Source organism: Pyrus communis, chromosome 10 (genome assembly GCF_963583255.1).
Source record: "Pyrus communis chromosome 10, drPyrComm1.1, whole genome shotgun sequence".
NCBI lineage: Eukaryota > Viridiplantae > Streptophyta > Magnoliopsida > Rosales > Rosaceae > Pyrus > Pyrus communis.
In genome coordinates, this window is record NC_084812.1 from 8,659,616 (window position 1) to 8,674,028 (window position 14,413).

General features: G+C 35.2%; 2 protein-coding genes across 2 annotated transcripts; both read right to left on the reverse strand.

The window, feature by feature from the left end:
• Positions 1-7,791: 7,791 nt before the first annotated feature.
• On the reverse strand, positions 7,792-8,959 carry LOC137746626 (uncharacterized). The gene is made up of 2 exons (XM_068486633.1): positions 8,809-8,959; positions 7,792-8,215 (listed from the first exon to the last, which is right to left on the reverse strand). Exons 1-2 carry the CDS (start codon positions 8,841-8,843, stop codon positions 7,999-8,001), a joined length of 252 nt encoding a protein of 83 aa, XP_068342734.1. The 5' UTR covers positions 8,844-8,959; the 3' UTR covers positions 7,792-7,998.
• An 830-nt stretch (positions 8,960-9,789) lies between these two features.
• On the reverse strand, positions 9,790-11,147 carry LOC137748853 (uncharacterized). Its single transcript, XM_068489041.1, has 2 exons — positions 10,830-11,147; positions 9,790-10,169 (listed from the first exon to the last, which is right to left on the reverse strand). The coding sequence occupies exons 1-2, from the start codon at positions 11,018-11,020 to the stop codon at positions 9,977-9,979; spliced, it is 384 nt and encodes a 127-aa protein (XP_068345142.1). The 5' UTR covers positions 11,021-11,147; the 3' UTR covers positions 9,790-9,976.
• Between the last annotated feature and the right edge of the window lie 3,266 nt (positions 11,148-14,413).

A 14,413-nucleotide genomic window follows, 5' to 3' on the forward strand; every position in this document is an offset into this window, starting at 1 on the left:
TGAAGAGAGAGAAGATTGGTGGCGTTGAAACTTTGAATGGTTGAGAGTCAGGCACCCTAACGTACTTTTATAATGGGATAAGGGATGCGATGGACGTATGAGATTTGACTCCTCATCTTTGAGATGGACGGTTCATATGGGGCGTTGTGGTTGGTGATTCATGAGCTGGACGTTACCATCCAACACACGTTATTTTGCCGCCTCGTGGGTGGGGACAGGTGGGCCCATGGATTTGCTTTTTGTTTGGGAATCCGATACACCGTAAAAAGGTAACTATAGCTGTTTTTTTTACTATAATTAGGTTTTACCCCCACAATTTCTTTATTTCAACAATCTTATCAATTATTTGACCAGAATAAGAATATATTGGGCCATCGGCTTTGGATCAGTATTCTCGTCAGATTCTCTTTGTAAGGATTTTAAGAATTAGTGAATTGTATTTATTCATCGTACATCGTGCAATCAGAAATTATTTTAAATATTTTTATTTAAAATTAAACACAAACAATGCATAATAAAAACTGACTGCACAATATATAGTGAACGAACATAATTCAAGGATCTCCAAGATCCCCATCAAAATGATCCGAAGAGGATCCTGTTAGATTGGCACTTATCCCTTTGGGAATTTCAGAGCATTTAGCTTATCTCTAACGGAAGGTCGAATTCAAGAGTTCAGCTCTATATTTTTAATTCTCGGTGTAATGATATTTTTCTTCATTTAAAAGTGAGATGTCTTAAGTTGGATTCGTTCAAATATCGTGGATGGAAAATTCAATATCAAATTAAGCTTCTCATTATGTGAGTTTACTGAACTTCCCCTTTTCTTATTGTAAAAATATCGATGTACTAAAACAAATAAAAATTAAACTTATAATTATCACCATCAACTTTATTATTTGATAAATTTTTGTTTTTTGTTTTTTTTTTCTGTAATAATTTTAAAATTAATTTTTGTATAATCTTATCTTATTTTATGTTTACGTACATTTTGATGTAAAAAAATTCACTCAATGCAGAGAAGACCTGCATGAGAAGAGAGCCGCATAGAATTGTAAAGAGAGAGAGAGCCTGCGAGCGAGCTTTGAGGGTAGGTTTATTGAACGGTTTAAGATTGAACCATCATGTTTGAAATCGACGGTCCGTATGGGACGCGGTAATTTGCCGCATTCGTAGGTGGAGTAGGAATCCTGTACGTGCGCGTATTAGTTATCTACTATAATTAGGTACTCCCCGCGCCAACTTTCTTAATTATATTTCTAGAATCTTGTATTTGCCATAAAAAGGCTGGTACTACTGGGCTACATTTCGAGGCCCAACTTTTTTTCGAATCCTTGTTCAGTTGAAATTTACCTATTCATTTGACTGAATGAGGCTTGTTTGATATTGTTCTGTTTTAAAGAAAAATTGTTTCTGCTGTACTGTAAAAATAAGCTCATTTTTGCTGCTTCAAATTCTCAGCTTTTTTTTTTCTACCCAAAACTGTGAAAATAAACATGTTTTTAAGTGTTTACCAAACACCTTTTTTAGCTCAACTTTTTTTATATCCACTTTTTTATAAAATCACATTAGTACCAAACTGGTACTAAGGGGTGTATTCAATTAGAAATTTAAAAGATTTCAATAGATTTATAAATTCATAGATTTTTATAAAATGTAGTTGATTTATAGAAATTTCATGTAAAATTTTGATTCAATTCTTTCAAAATCTCATGGGAAGAGATGAGATTTGTGGATGCTTAAAATACACTACAAAATCTCTCTAATTCCCTCTAATTTCTCAACTTTTTCAAATTCTTTAAAATCAAATTATAATTAAATACACTTGAAATGTTATAAATTTCTTTAAAATTCTAATAGAATACGCTTAGATTTATAAATATTTTAATAAACTATCTTAAAATTCTAATTGAATACACAATCAAATTTTAGAGAATCACTTAAAATTCTGATTGAATACCCTTAAATTTATTAAAAGAATTAAAACCCCTCAAAATCCTAATTGAATACACCCCTAAATCTTAAAAATAGAATTGCAAATATAGGAATTAGTTAAGCTTTGTAAGACAAGACATAAACCCATATCTAACGAGTAGTTATATAACCCACTCTTTTGTGAATTTATAATCCATCATGTTTAGCCCACTAAAAAAAAAAATAGAAGGCCAAGACTCCAGTTCATTTTAATTAGTTACAGCCTATCCTAACCAATCACCATACCCTATGCCCACACGCCTTATTAAATTAGATGTTAGATTAATAATCGACAAAATTTGAACCCATGTCTTAATGTAAAGGCTCAACATCCTTACACCGTTGTGGTACAAGATCATTTGTTAGAATAACATTAAAAAACAATTTGTTGTAAGTGGTGAGACGGATACCAATTTATTTTTCCAACTTTTGCTGGACAATATAATCTTGCATCAAAAAACGAAAAATAGAACAAAACTACAACAGAGAAAAAAGGTAAACAGAATGCATACCCAAAAATCACCAAACAACACCAAATCATCAAACGAAAAATTCATAGCAAATCTGGATGGATTCGAACCACCAACCTCTCAAAAGCCCAGTCATGGACCTTGAGCGCTCTACCATTTTTGAGCTTACAGATCTTCATTTCAAGCAACGAGCAGGAGGCAAAAATCGATCAACAGAGTTTAACTTCTGAAATTTCCATCTTGTTCTTTTCAATAAGAAATTTACATTACAAGCAACTACTTCTCGACTTAGGTTAAGTAACCAGGGTACGTCTATTTAAATGGGGGTAGTATTCTACCCGAATAAAAAGTTAGCCCCGCAATAACCCAACAATAACTAGTTGCAAAAAAAAAAAAAAATATATGAAGAAAGAAACTCTAGGTAATACACATTGTAGAGATATTATACATACTTGGCATCCATGAGTTGAATGCCACTAGACCGGTAGAATATCGACCCTCAACCAGGCTTTAAATTCTAAGGTAATTAACTTAATGTTAATTTAAGACAAATCACCATTTACCACAGTAGTACAAAGATGTTTTAACATTTGCATAACATGAGTTCAAACTTCGTCGGTGACTAATCTAACAAAATCTATCATTTAACAAAAAAGATAAAAAACCTAAGGTCCCTAAAATATTTAGGGCATCCCTTTTCTCGTATGATATAGAGATCCAAAAATAACTTCTCCGAGGACATAAAAAAAACCAAGTGTTCTAAGCAGAGCAACTATTCCCCAGCCCAAGAACAAACAAATTCAGCTGTTTCATTTTTACGATTAACTTACAGTAACACATGCTTCCAGCAATTTTTTGGCTTTAGTTAAAACCCCGTGCCCGTCATATAAAGGAAGATATCATGAACAAAACACCACCTTCTATAAGTAATTGTAAATAGAAACTATAGAATACAAAACATAGAACGACTACGCAGAGCTGTTTGAAAAATAACCAAAATCATAACCCCTAATTGTGAATCAGGCAATATCAACGAGTATTTATCAATTCTAACCAAAATTTACCCTCTAAATTCACACGTCAGTTTTTTACAAATTCTTTCAAATATAGCCAAAAATCTGATTGAATTGACCTAATACCCATAACATTAAAACTCGTGTTATTGGGATGCTCCCTCACCATCCCTTCATCTTCTTCCTAATTTGGTTTCTTCCTAATTTGCAGATAGCCTGATGGGAACTTCCATCCTTTTGGGTTAAACAACTTTACAAAATAATAGTACTTTATTATACTGTAGATACTAAGGCCAAACATCCACTACGATTCCCTCACTAAAATTTGAAATTCAATAACGAAATAGCAATAAAAGAAAAGAAATTAGAACATAAAACTAAGGAAACCAAGCTGAAATATACCAATCAAATAGAAAGGACGAATTTTAACTCAAAAAAATACGTAGTATATCTTAAAAGTTAAAACCTAATTGCAAGAAACTGACACCAATATATACGAATATCGAACCAAAAAATAATAATTTATATGGCACCGAAAAAATTATAGACGTTAATCCTCTTTTAATTGCTATCCTAATAACTCTGTATTTACCGACAGAACTTGTAGAGGCGGAGCCTCTGCAGTCTGTCTATTTTCATTTTGTTTATCTCAATAATCCATCTTTGAACAAACACAGAAGATCAAACAGGTTATAACTTTTGTAAATTGGTTTTATTTTAAGGGTATTTAGGTCTGTTCAAGCTGAGACTAAATTTTGTGCAATATTTTAAAGATAATATAAAAATTGATATTTTTGAAAGCAGACTAAATTTTGGCTATAAACGATACAAACTCGATATCTAGAGACCACAATTTTATCTATCATCCATGTACTATAAAAACGACACCAGTTTAACAATATTTAACAATAATTCCTCCACACTTCAATACAACAAACAAAACTAGGGGAAAATGTTCAATCTAAACTCTTTAAACAAATGAATAGAATAAATAAATGATCAATTGCAATGACTTAATTCACAAAACGTAAATTAACCGAAAACATTACTTGCCAATACTTAAAAGCTTTAGAGACGGAGGAATGCGAAGCTCAACTCGTTTCATCTGTCGCCTCAAATCCTCAGAAAAGAGTTTGTCACGAAAAGAACTTCTGGATCTATCCCACAACCAAGCAGCTTGTATTTGAGCCGAAGTTTCGCTTAACTTGTAATTGTGATGAGAGACTTCGTTCTGGCGATTCGGGCTCGTCGAGAAGCACCCTTCCAACATCGAACCTCCCTAGAATCATCTAATTGGAATACAGTACATGGCTTGCAGCAATGGAATCCAAAACCAACATAATTACATAATATTACAAAGATCCATGAACTAACAGATCTCACAATATCTAATAACATCCGTTAGCAACAAAAAGGCCAACAAATTAAATGATACTCTCATCCTCAGCTCATAGAATTTCTACTACCATAACATTAATAACGAGGCAATAAAAAGCAGAAGAGGGTTTGATATCATAAGAATTGACTTGTAAAAGTAAGCAGGAACGATTCGGGGTTTCGGGAATTGTTTGGTAGGATGATAGAAGTACGTTTGTGAATAAGTATTATATCAAACAAAGTTTTGCTTCGTGGTTGGATATTTCAGTTGGAACTTTTTATTTGTGATCAAGTATTTTTATTTGTGATCAAGTAATGTAATTTATATCTTACAATCAACAGATTAAATAAATTTGCTCCCTTTAAGGTCAATGATTGAAAACAATTTGGAATAATTTGAGGTTGATTGCACAACTCCACAGATTATAAGCACTGTCAACATGCATTATTAATCAATTACCAATCAATTGTGTGTGAGTGGCAGGCTTTATTTAGCATTATTGGATCGATGAAAATCAATTGAAATAGATTTAGATAGATTAATACCTTTGGCGACGAGATATCGATGCGGTCGCAGTCGTCCAGAATCCATGTCCGACTGTTTGCAGTTGGGGGCGAGCAAAAATAAGAGACAAAACAATAAGAAAGGACAGAGGGCGCACACCACACACCGGAGGGGAGACCCTGGGCAAAAATAATCCCCATGCTGTCTCCCCTCCGAACCAAAAATCGTTATTTTTTTATTGAGATAATTTTTTTGACCTGCCATGCAAGCGCACCTGCCATGGCAAAGGCCGGATGACAAAGATCGGTCCAGCACTCGGCCCTTCCACCGAGCCTTTCGTCCCGATATCTTATACATCCATCCGAATTCAACCCATAACCCTAACTCAGATCCCACGATATAAAAGCTTCGGTCTCATGAAATTACAACCATGAACCATGACCCTTTGGTTAAGATTAAACATGCTTCGGCCACCACTGGATCGAATTGGATCAGCTGCTGAAACGCCGCCGGATACTAGTAATCTCTTCCGATTTGGTTAGAGCTCCGTCTGCGAAATCTGTTTGGACGCCAAAACATACATCAATCAGAATCTATAGGGTGCAGAAACACTAAAGCTAAAATTCATTGCAAATTAATAAAATTTAAACAAAAAAGCAAAAACAATAACGATTTGATACAAAAATTCATATCCAGATTAGTAAAACAAATCGAAAACATACACGAACCTGTAAACCCGAATCGAACATAGACAAACACAGAAGCTCAAGCTGGTAAAACCAGCTTAATTCAAAAGCAGCTCAAACCATCACCTCACAATCTCATACCACCATCAACGCGTAGGTCTCGACACGATCGACGCGAATCCGATGGAAATCGACATAGAAAACAATCCATGTAGCGTGAATCTGGAGAAGAACTCCAGAGGCGCATGAGGTTGCCAGAGGCGAGAGAGAATATTTGGCGGCGCGAACTTTGAATGGTTGATAAGCAGGCACCCTAACGTATTTATAAGAGGATAAATTGGATAGACAGCTGGGATTGCTTAATTATCATCGTGATCGACGGCTGGTGTTGATCCTGTGGTTCGGTAGACTTGGCGGTGCCGTAACCATACACGTACTCTGATGCGCTGGAGACAGGAGAAAGCACGCCCCATTTTATTGACCATATCAAACACGACATGTAATTTATTTGGCCGCCTCGATAGGTTGCGTGGTAAGAATTGGATTCGATTTTATACAAATATCTATTTTGTCGAGATAGGATCCACAAACGTATTAGATTCTATTTTTATTATAAAGACGATACAAAGAAATTGTAAAAATAACATTTTTGTTTTGATTACTACAATTTTGGTTGGTTCTAGATTATTCGATATATATGGGCTGATGGTTTCTTCATTGGGCCTTAAGAGTATTAGGTGACATGGCCCAAGCCTGAAATTACAGGCTTTTACGTACTTGTAACACGGTCTTATGAATGATTACTTATGTAACTATGAGTAATTTGTTGTGTGACTTATGTACTTATCACCTGTTTCCAATGCCCCTTGTTAAAGTGTTGGTTTTTTATGTGTCTGGTGGTATTCTTCTTTACTTGTAAGTGATATTTCTTAGGTTTGATTCTCATCAAAGGTAAATTCAAACCAAAATATTATAGCTATTCCATTTTGAGGTTTACCTCACTCCCACCCATTAGCATAGATTATATTGTATGTATTAAAAAAAGGTTGTTTGTGCCATTTAGTATTTAGTACTGTGGTTTGGTAGTATTTCTCTTCACTTTGAGAGGTTTTAGGCTTCATTCTAATAATAATGAAGCCGGTAGGCCCAATCCGCTTATCATTTCTCAGAACAGCGGCCTACCGCTGATCTCGTAGATGGCGAATTCGATACCAACTTATGTTACCCATTATATGGCTTAGCCGAACTTCTCTTCCCCTTAGTGTAAAAAATATTGATGTATTTATAAAATAAAAAATAAAAAAGTTGCTTGTTCGTAATTTGCTTATACTTGGTTCCCTTGGGTGTTTTTAATACGTTGCAACCTTTGATCGGGTTTTGTTCTTGAAGGAATTTTCACTTTCGGTTGGGTTTGTTCCTTGGGCCATAAGAAACTCTATCTGGCTTCGGTCCCCTTCTGATTGATCGTTGACAGGACATTAACAACTCAATCCAATCCGTCCAAATTGATGGTTCTTCTGCTCTCATAGGCATTTGAGTTTACACCACTTTTGGCATTCAACTTTTTTAGGGTTTACGCGTATCTTAAAAATGTTTGCTATTAGGTTTAACGAATCGAACCAGGATGCAAAGTTCACAATTCAATCCATGCTGGGTCGGATGCAAGTTGCTTTAAACTTTAACGAACGCTAACATTAACACACACAAATTATGAAGATAATCCGAATGAAAAATCAAGCAAAGAATGATTACTTATTAGCATTAATACTTACGTATAGCTAGGATTACCAAGAAGAACTATAGTTCAATCACTCAAATTAAGCGTCCATGCACTCTTGATGATCAACACATATAACAAAAACTGAGACTTTAGATGCGATCTTTATAAAAAATGAAAAGGAACTATATAAACAGCCACTTATCCATGCAGTCGTTCTGTAGAGACATTAGGGCTATTGGCATTGGTTGCTTAATTAGTTTGTAGATGCATTGGCCTGGGTCTGGCATCTCCCTTTCTCCTTCTCCTTGACTTCGCTTCCCTGTGTCTTGTCATAAGCAGGGTGGTTCTCATGGATCAGCTGATCCTGCTCCGTCTTCGGAAAAGTCTGGTTGTCCGAAAACACTCCTCCGAATCCTTCTTCATCGGACCTCGTCGCGTACCCTTCCCCAAATGATTGGGACATCACATCTCTATATAAGAACGTACAATAACTGATTACATTTAGCTGCTAATTATAAACAGAAGTTTCATTGAACTGTCTAGCAACATAAATTGCTTACATTGTAAGACTGTCAATTTTTATAAGGATCTTTATGAATCTAAACGCTGATTCAAGTGAAAGTTTAGGTGTGATTAAACTTGACCGTTAATAGGATAATTTTTGTTTGAATGTACATCTCAAACTATGGAAAATATATGATATATCAAACAATATGTCTGCTAGAAAGTACTTTCAGAATACAGTTAAAAACGCTTTCAAGGCACAAAAAAAAAACAAATATTCGTGATAATTTTTGGCAGAGAAAGTATTTGTGATTTTTTTTTTTATTGGAAAGTTAGTGAAAAATATTTTGTCAATAACTACTTGATTTCTTATTATAAGTCTCGTAGTATTGCTTATAAGTTATAACATCAATTTCAACAAAATCGTTCACGAACAAAATTGTTTGAAAAAAACACATTCGAAAAAGAATCCATCCTCGAGCATGAGCATGTCAAGATAACATTACCTGCACACAAAAGCTACAAAATTTTGAGTACCACAAAGCTATGAGCAACTAACCCAGTTTTCTGATCGGGACACTCTGCCTTGTTCATGTTGTGTTTACTGTTTGGATCGCTAGAAATAGTTGTGGCCTGCCTCAATACGACTCCGGAAGCGATCCGACCCGAGTTTGACGGTGCTCCGATTTGGGTTCTGAGTGATTTTACTGCATGAATCATCTTTTGCGTTCTTACAAAATTTTTACTGCCTTCTATATATACATGAAGAAAAACTTACGTCGATGAACCAGTAAATACATGCGGGTAAAAATTGTCAAGTCCCCAGGTGGCAAGTATGTCCGGTTCTACGGGACGGAGATCCTGATTTCTTTCGGAAGTTCAATTTCGCCCATCACAACTAGAACTAAACGGATTGTAGTGAATAATGGTACACCGCACACTCCACTTTCTAATTACAATTTAAGTTAGGTTTTGTTTGTACCACATTTAGCGGGTAATGTCTCGTCTAGCGAGTAATGTGACTGCTTGTTGGTGATGGTTTGATGTGATCTCGCTTATTAGTAGTGACGTTACATGTGTCTAATTAGGTTCGTTGCATCTGCCGTATTTGTGACGGAGCTAAACTTGCACACTTGTGCTAATACATAATGCTTGTGGTAGCCAAATTAGAAGGATTATCTTTATGCTTGTTTGTGCGAATTATCTGTAGACCATTGAATTGGTCTAAAGAATGAACAAATGTGGGAACCCTTGTACTTGTTCCTATCTGTTAATGATATCAACATCACTATTTGTAAAAGAAATAAAGTATACAACATAATTAATATGTCTCGTGTTACACTACATATGTTGTACCACTTTACTTTCTTTATGTATTGAAAATCTCTCATTGTGTTGTAACTGTTCACTTGATCGTGAACTAGATTAATATGTCTCGTGTTACACTACACTACACGTGTACCGCTTTACTTTGCTTATGTAGCGAAAAATCTTTCACTGTGTTGTAACTGTTCACTTGATTGTGAATTATGTCCAGCCATACGACGAGAAAACTATGACATTAATTATTTATTAACACAAAATATTTACATACACCTACAACAAGCTGAGTAATAAATTACAAGGAGGACAAGTAGTTAACCACTCGAACCAGACTCTCACACGAGTCTGGCATTTGCTCTTCAAAAAACAAACGACACATGCAGATGTAGCCTGCTGTATTTTATCTATGCAGAGGCACTCGTCTTGTGTCGGGCTTTCTCCTTCTCCTTCACTTCACTTCCCGGCGACTTGTCGTTGGCCGGATTGTCGTCATGGATCAGCTGAGCCTGCTCCGTTTTAGCCCTGTATATCCCACCAAATCCTTCGTCCTCGCACCTCGATGCATACCCGACCCCGAAAGACTCCAACAAAATGTCTCTGATAGTGTTCATATACAAACACTTTAGTCAACAGATTTAAACCACCAATTTTGACACTCAAAGTCTTAGCCACTGAGGAACGTACACCTCTCCTGATTTTGGACTTTTTTTTTAAATATTTTCAATGAGCAAACTCAATATTCTATTATTTTTACCGACTGTGCCACTTTGTTATATACGTAAAATATATTATGTAAAAGGTACCTATTTTATTATTTTAGAAAGTGAATCTATTCATTTTTTTCTTATTTATATACGCATATTTTGAAATGAAATGTATCTTTTTTTAATTTAACTCACACCACTATTTAAAAATAAAAATAAACATTTTACTTTTAATAATTAAATATTCATATTCAGTATTAACCTGTGCATGATTTTAAGAATAATTTAATAATTTCTGTTATTAAAATTTTTAATTAATACTGAAATTTGATATTTTAATCAAGATATTCAAATTAATAGTTTTCGACGTAAAATTTTAGTCCATCAAAAGACGAGAACCAAAATTTCCATAAATAATATGTTAAAATCAACAGGATATAATCGGCATATTGTTGGATACATTAGCCACGCTATCAACACAAAGTTCTATCTTTTCTAGTCATGAATTTGAAAAAAATATAAGTATATGTCAAAGAAAAGAAAATATACTAACCCAGTTTTCAGAGTAGGTTCCTCCTGCTGCTTATCCATGTTACTGTTCTCCCTAGAAACGTGAACACTTGCAGCCTGCTTGAATCGGACTCCGGTAGGTTTCCGGCCAAAGTTTGACCGCAGTGGCGGCGTGAATATCAAACCTGGCGGTTGTGGTCTAATTAATCTGATCGCGGTGATCATCTTCTGCATCTTCAAATTTGCGCTGCTTTGCTATTTATACACAGAGGTTGAAACTTGAGTTGTTTTGTGCACTCACGCAGTGTAAAAATCTTGGAAGTCACCAGATTTCTCTAACTCTTGTAGGAATGCCACCAGAAGCCTTGTTCTTTCGTCGTGGTACGTGGCGATGTGGGGACACGTATCCAATTTTGGAGAGAAAAGTGTTTACGTAGCCATTCAAGTGCGCACGGCACTGACATATTTGAATCTTGACACAGTTTTTTGCCGGGAGAAGATAAGGGATACGGACGAGCAACGACATGGGCAGGTTTTATTGGTTGAAAGAAAGGTATCACACCACAGTATATAAAATAATAAAAAATAGCATGCGTAGCTTTATCTTATTGGATAAGTAATAAAGTACCTCAGATTTTTCCCACCGCCTCTAATTATCTCGCGATCCCTTCTACAGTGAGTATACCACCAAACGCAAGCTCGGCAGCCAACCTAGCAACAATAACAGAAGCGGCAGGAATCAGTGAATTCATGTTAAGTTCCTCGTACCCTAAGAAAATGAAATAATTAATGATACAAGCAACAACTGAATTATGACTTCACCCACGTAGCTCATAGTTGGGTTGTTGATTCTTTTGATACTGTTACGGTCTTGTAGTATTAGTCTCACAATAGACTAGTAATAATATGGTTAAAATTTATCTTTGACGATAATCGAATATAAAATCTCTCACTTACAGATAAAAAAAAAATATTATGAGACCGTAGTACTAAGTGGCTCACATCTATCATGTTAACAAACCCATGCCTACAAACAAACAAACAAAAACAAAAACTGCTCCCACACAAATTGTGTGGGCTTAGACGAGTCGGTGTCGTTGTTCATTCTATAGGATAAAAAGCCCAATGTTTTCCAGCCCAGAACGCAGCCATTAATCTCCAGTGTTGACAACTATGGGCTACCGCCAACTGGACCCTTTAAACCCAACAGAAAGTTGTTTTTTCTTACGTTGCCTTGGCGTCACCGTGTTGTGCGAGTGTAAACCAGAACTAAGAATTTACGTAAACCAGATACTGTCATATTGTCACCGTAGTGTTCCAAATTAATTATATCGTGTCACCTCGTTTGAGATTTTACTCAAAACTTTGGTCGCCTTTTCGATTCTTGAAAGGTGCACGTAAAGTCTTCTCATCCACAAGATTTAAGTTGGTTTACCACAAAAAACAAATTTCTCATAACAGTTGGAACATCGTGAAATTAGAAGAGATCAAAATACGAAAAACTCACGTGACCAAATAGTTCGCCGGGGAACTTTTTACGTCACAGCTGCAGCAAAATAGTAGAGCCACAATCTTTGGGTTACCTAGTTTTACAGGAAAGGGTGGGAAATTATGAGACATGCCGTGTGGACATTCCATAGAATTCAACTACAATTTGCAGTCGATTCAAACGTAAGATGATATCGTCGATGACAACCTTTTAGTCTCTCTACTTTCGGCAGCAGTGGTACTAAATATGAGTCATGATCCAGTAAGCCAATGCATATCGATGACATGTCACTTTTTTATGCTACTACAAGTCAACAAGTGCAAAGGAAGGTGGTCCCATACGACCGTTGCAGCATGCATGATGTCATCATCTCACCACATTCTAAAATCCAGCCTTGGCAGGACGAAATAGGATTTTCTCACATTTTTTTTTTTTAATAAAACTTCGCTGCTGATTTTTCAGTAGTTGAGTTCAGCTTTTTTTTTCTTCTCACCTTCTCTATTTATTTAATTGAAAGGTCATGATTAATTTAAAATTTAGTTGGAATTCAGTGAGTGAGTGAGCAAAGGCATAACCGAACAAATAAGATTCAGACATTAACATTTTGTTTTAACTTTTAAAAAATAAATAAATAAATAAAACAAAAAAGTGTGAAAAAATGAGAGGAAATGAGTTAAAAAATAGAAGGAAGAAAATCCTTCTTGCAAACGACCAACCAGACCCTAAAATATTTGAGGAATTGGACTTGGATGTTGCTTACAACCAATCACAGCTAGACACGTGTTCAAATTTTGATTAAAAATCAAAACTTGAAAACATATCTAATTGTGAATGATTGTAAACAACTGTGATTGATTGTAAGCAGTTGCTGTTGATATGTTCAGCAACGAAGTTCCATTCATATTTGGGTAGTGAAAAGTACGATTTGATCGGATGAGAGTCGTGCAATTGCAAACTGCAAAGCAAACGCTTTCTATATTATCAACAGCTGTTGGCTGCAAAAGACCAGTCAAGGTTTTGACTAAACCCTTCAATCTTCTTTGCACTATTCCATTACCGTTGTCTAAAGTTCTCACCTTTTAAACCCAACCATATCTATATCCCAACTAAAAGAAAAAATCTTTTGTTCAAAAAAAAAAAAAATCTATTTTTTTTTTGTTTTAAATACTAAAGTACTTTATAAATCTTTAGAATTTATAGATTGAAATACTAGATTCAGTGTTTTATTGTGCTAAGATAATAAATTCTAATCACACGAAGCTAAACATTTACGAAAGTTTGTACGACGATATCACTTGAGCTTAAACAATAGTAACAAGGTATACGCATTCTTCCGACATGTACTTAATCAGTAAATATGTCTAGGTGCAATATACAATACACACACATGGCATTTTCTTGGGGAAATTGCACCCCCAATTTCCAAGTTTTGGGTTCTTTACTTAGCCGTTTTGGAAAATTCACATGTCACATAACAATGTTTGAACGGCCAAGGCATATCCAGAAGAGTTCTCTTTGACACGCACACACCAGTCCCCCTTTTACTGTATAAACTATAGAGTAACAAAAAAATAACCTCTGGTAACTCTTGTCAATTACTTCCAACTCCACCATTTATTAGTTCATGACATTCAGATTATAACTGGGTTAACCAGTGCCTTAGCTGTCAAGTTACCAAATCAGGTGGTCTTGGGGACAATTAGTGATGAACACATACCTCTTTCAAGTAATTAACAGCAAAAATTTTACTAGGTTGAGCCACTACATATGCAATTTGTTGGACTAATTAAATTAATTAGTTAAGAAAGATAAAAAAACAGTTTATTTGTTTTACTTATAACGCGATATTTCAAACTATTTGAATTTACAAAGAGAACCAATCGTATTTGGGTGCTACGAAACTGACACATTACTTTGATGATCAATTTGTCTGGCTCACATTTGCTCGAAGATACAAATTCTAAGTTTCAAACAACCATTTGATCATTCCTCGCCACTTGTGAGAATGATATGTTACATTGTAGTGGCAGGGTGAAGGGGCTAATAAGGGTCCATTTTTGCAATTCAAGAAGGGGTTCGTGTTCTACAAGTAAACTGAGCAAAAAGATTGAAAGAGACTTATACCAAACCCCACATTT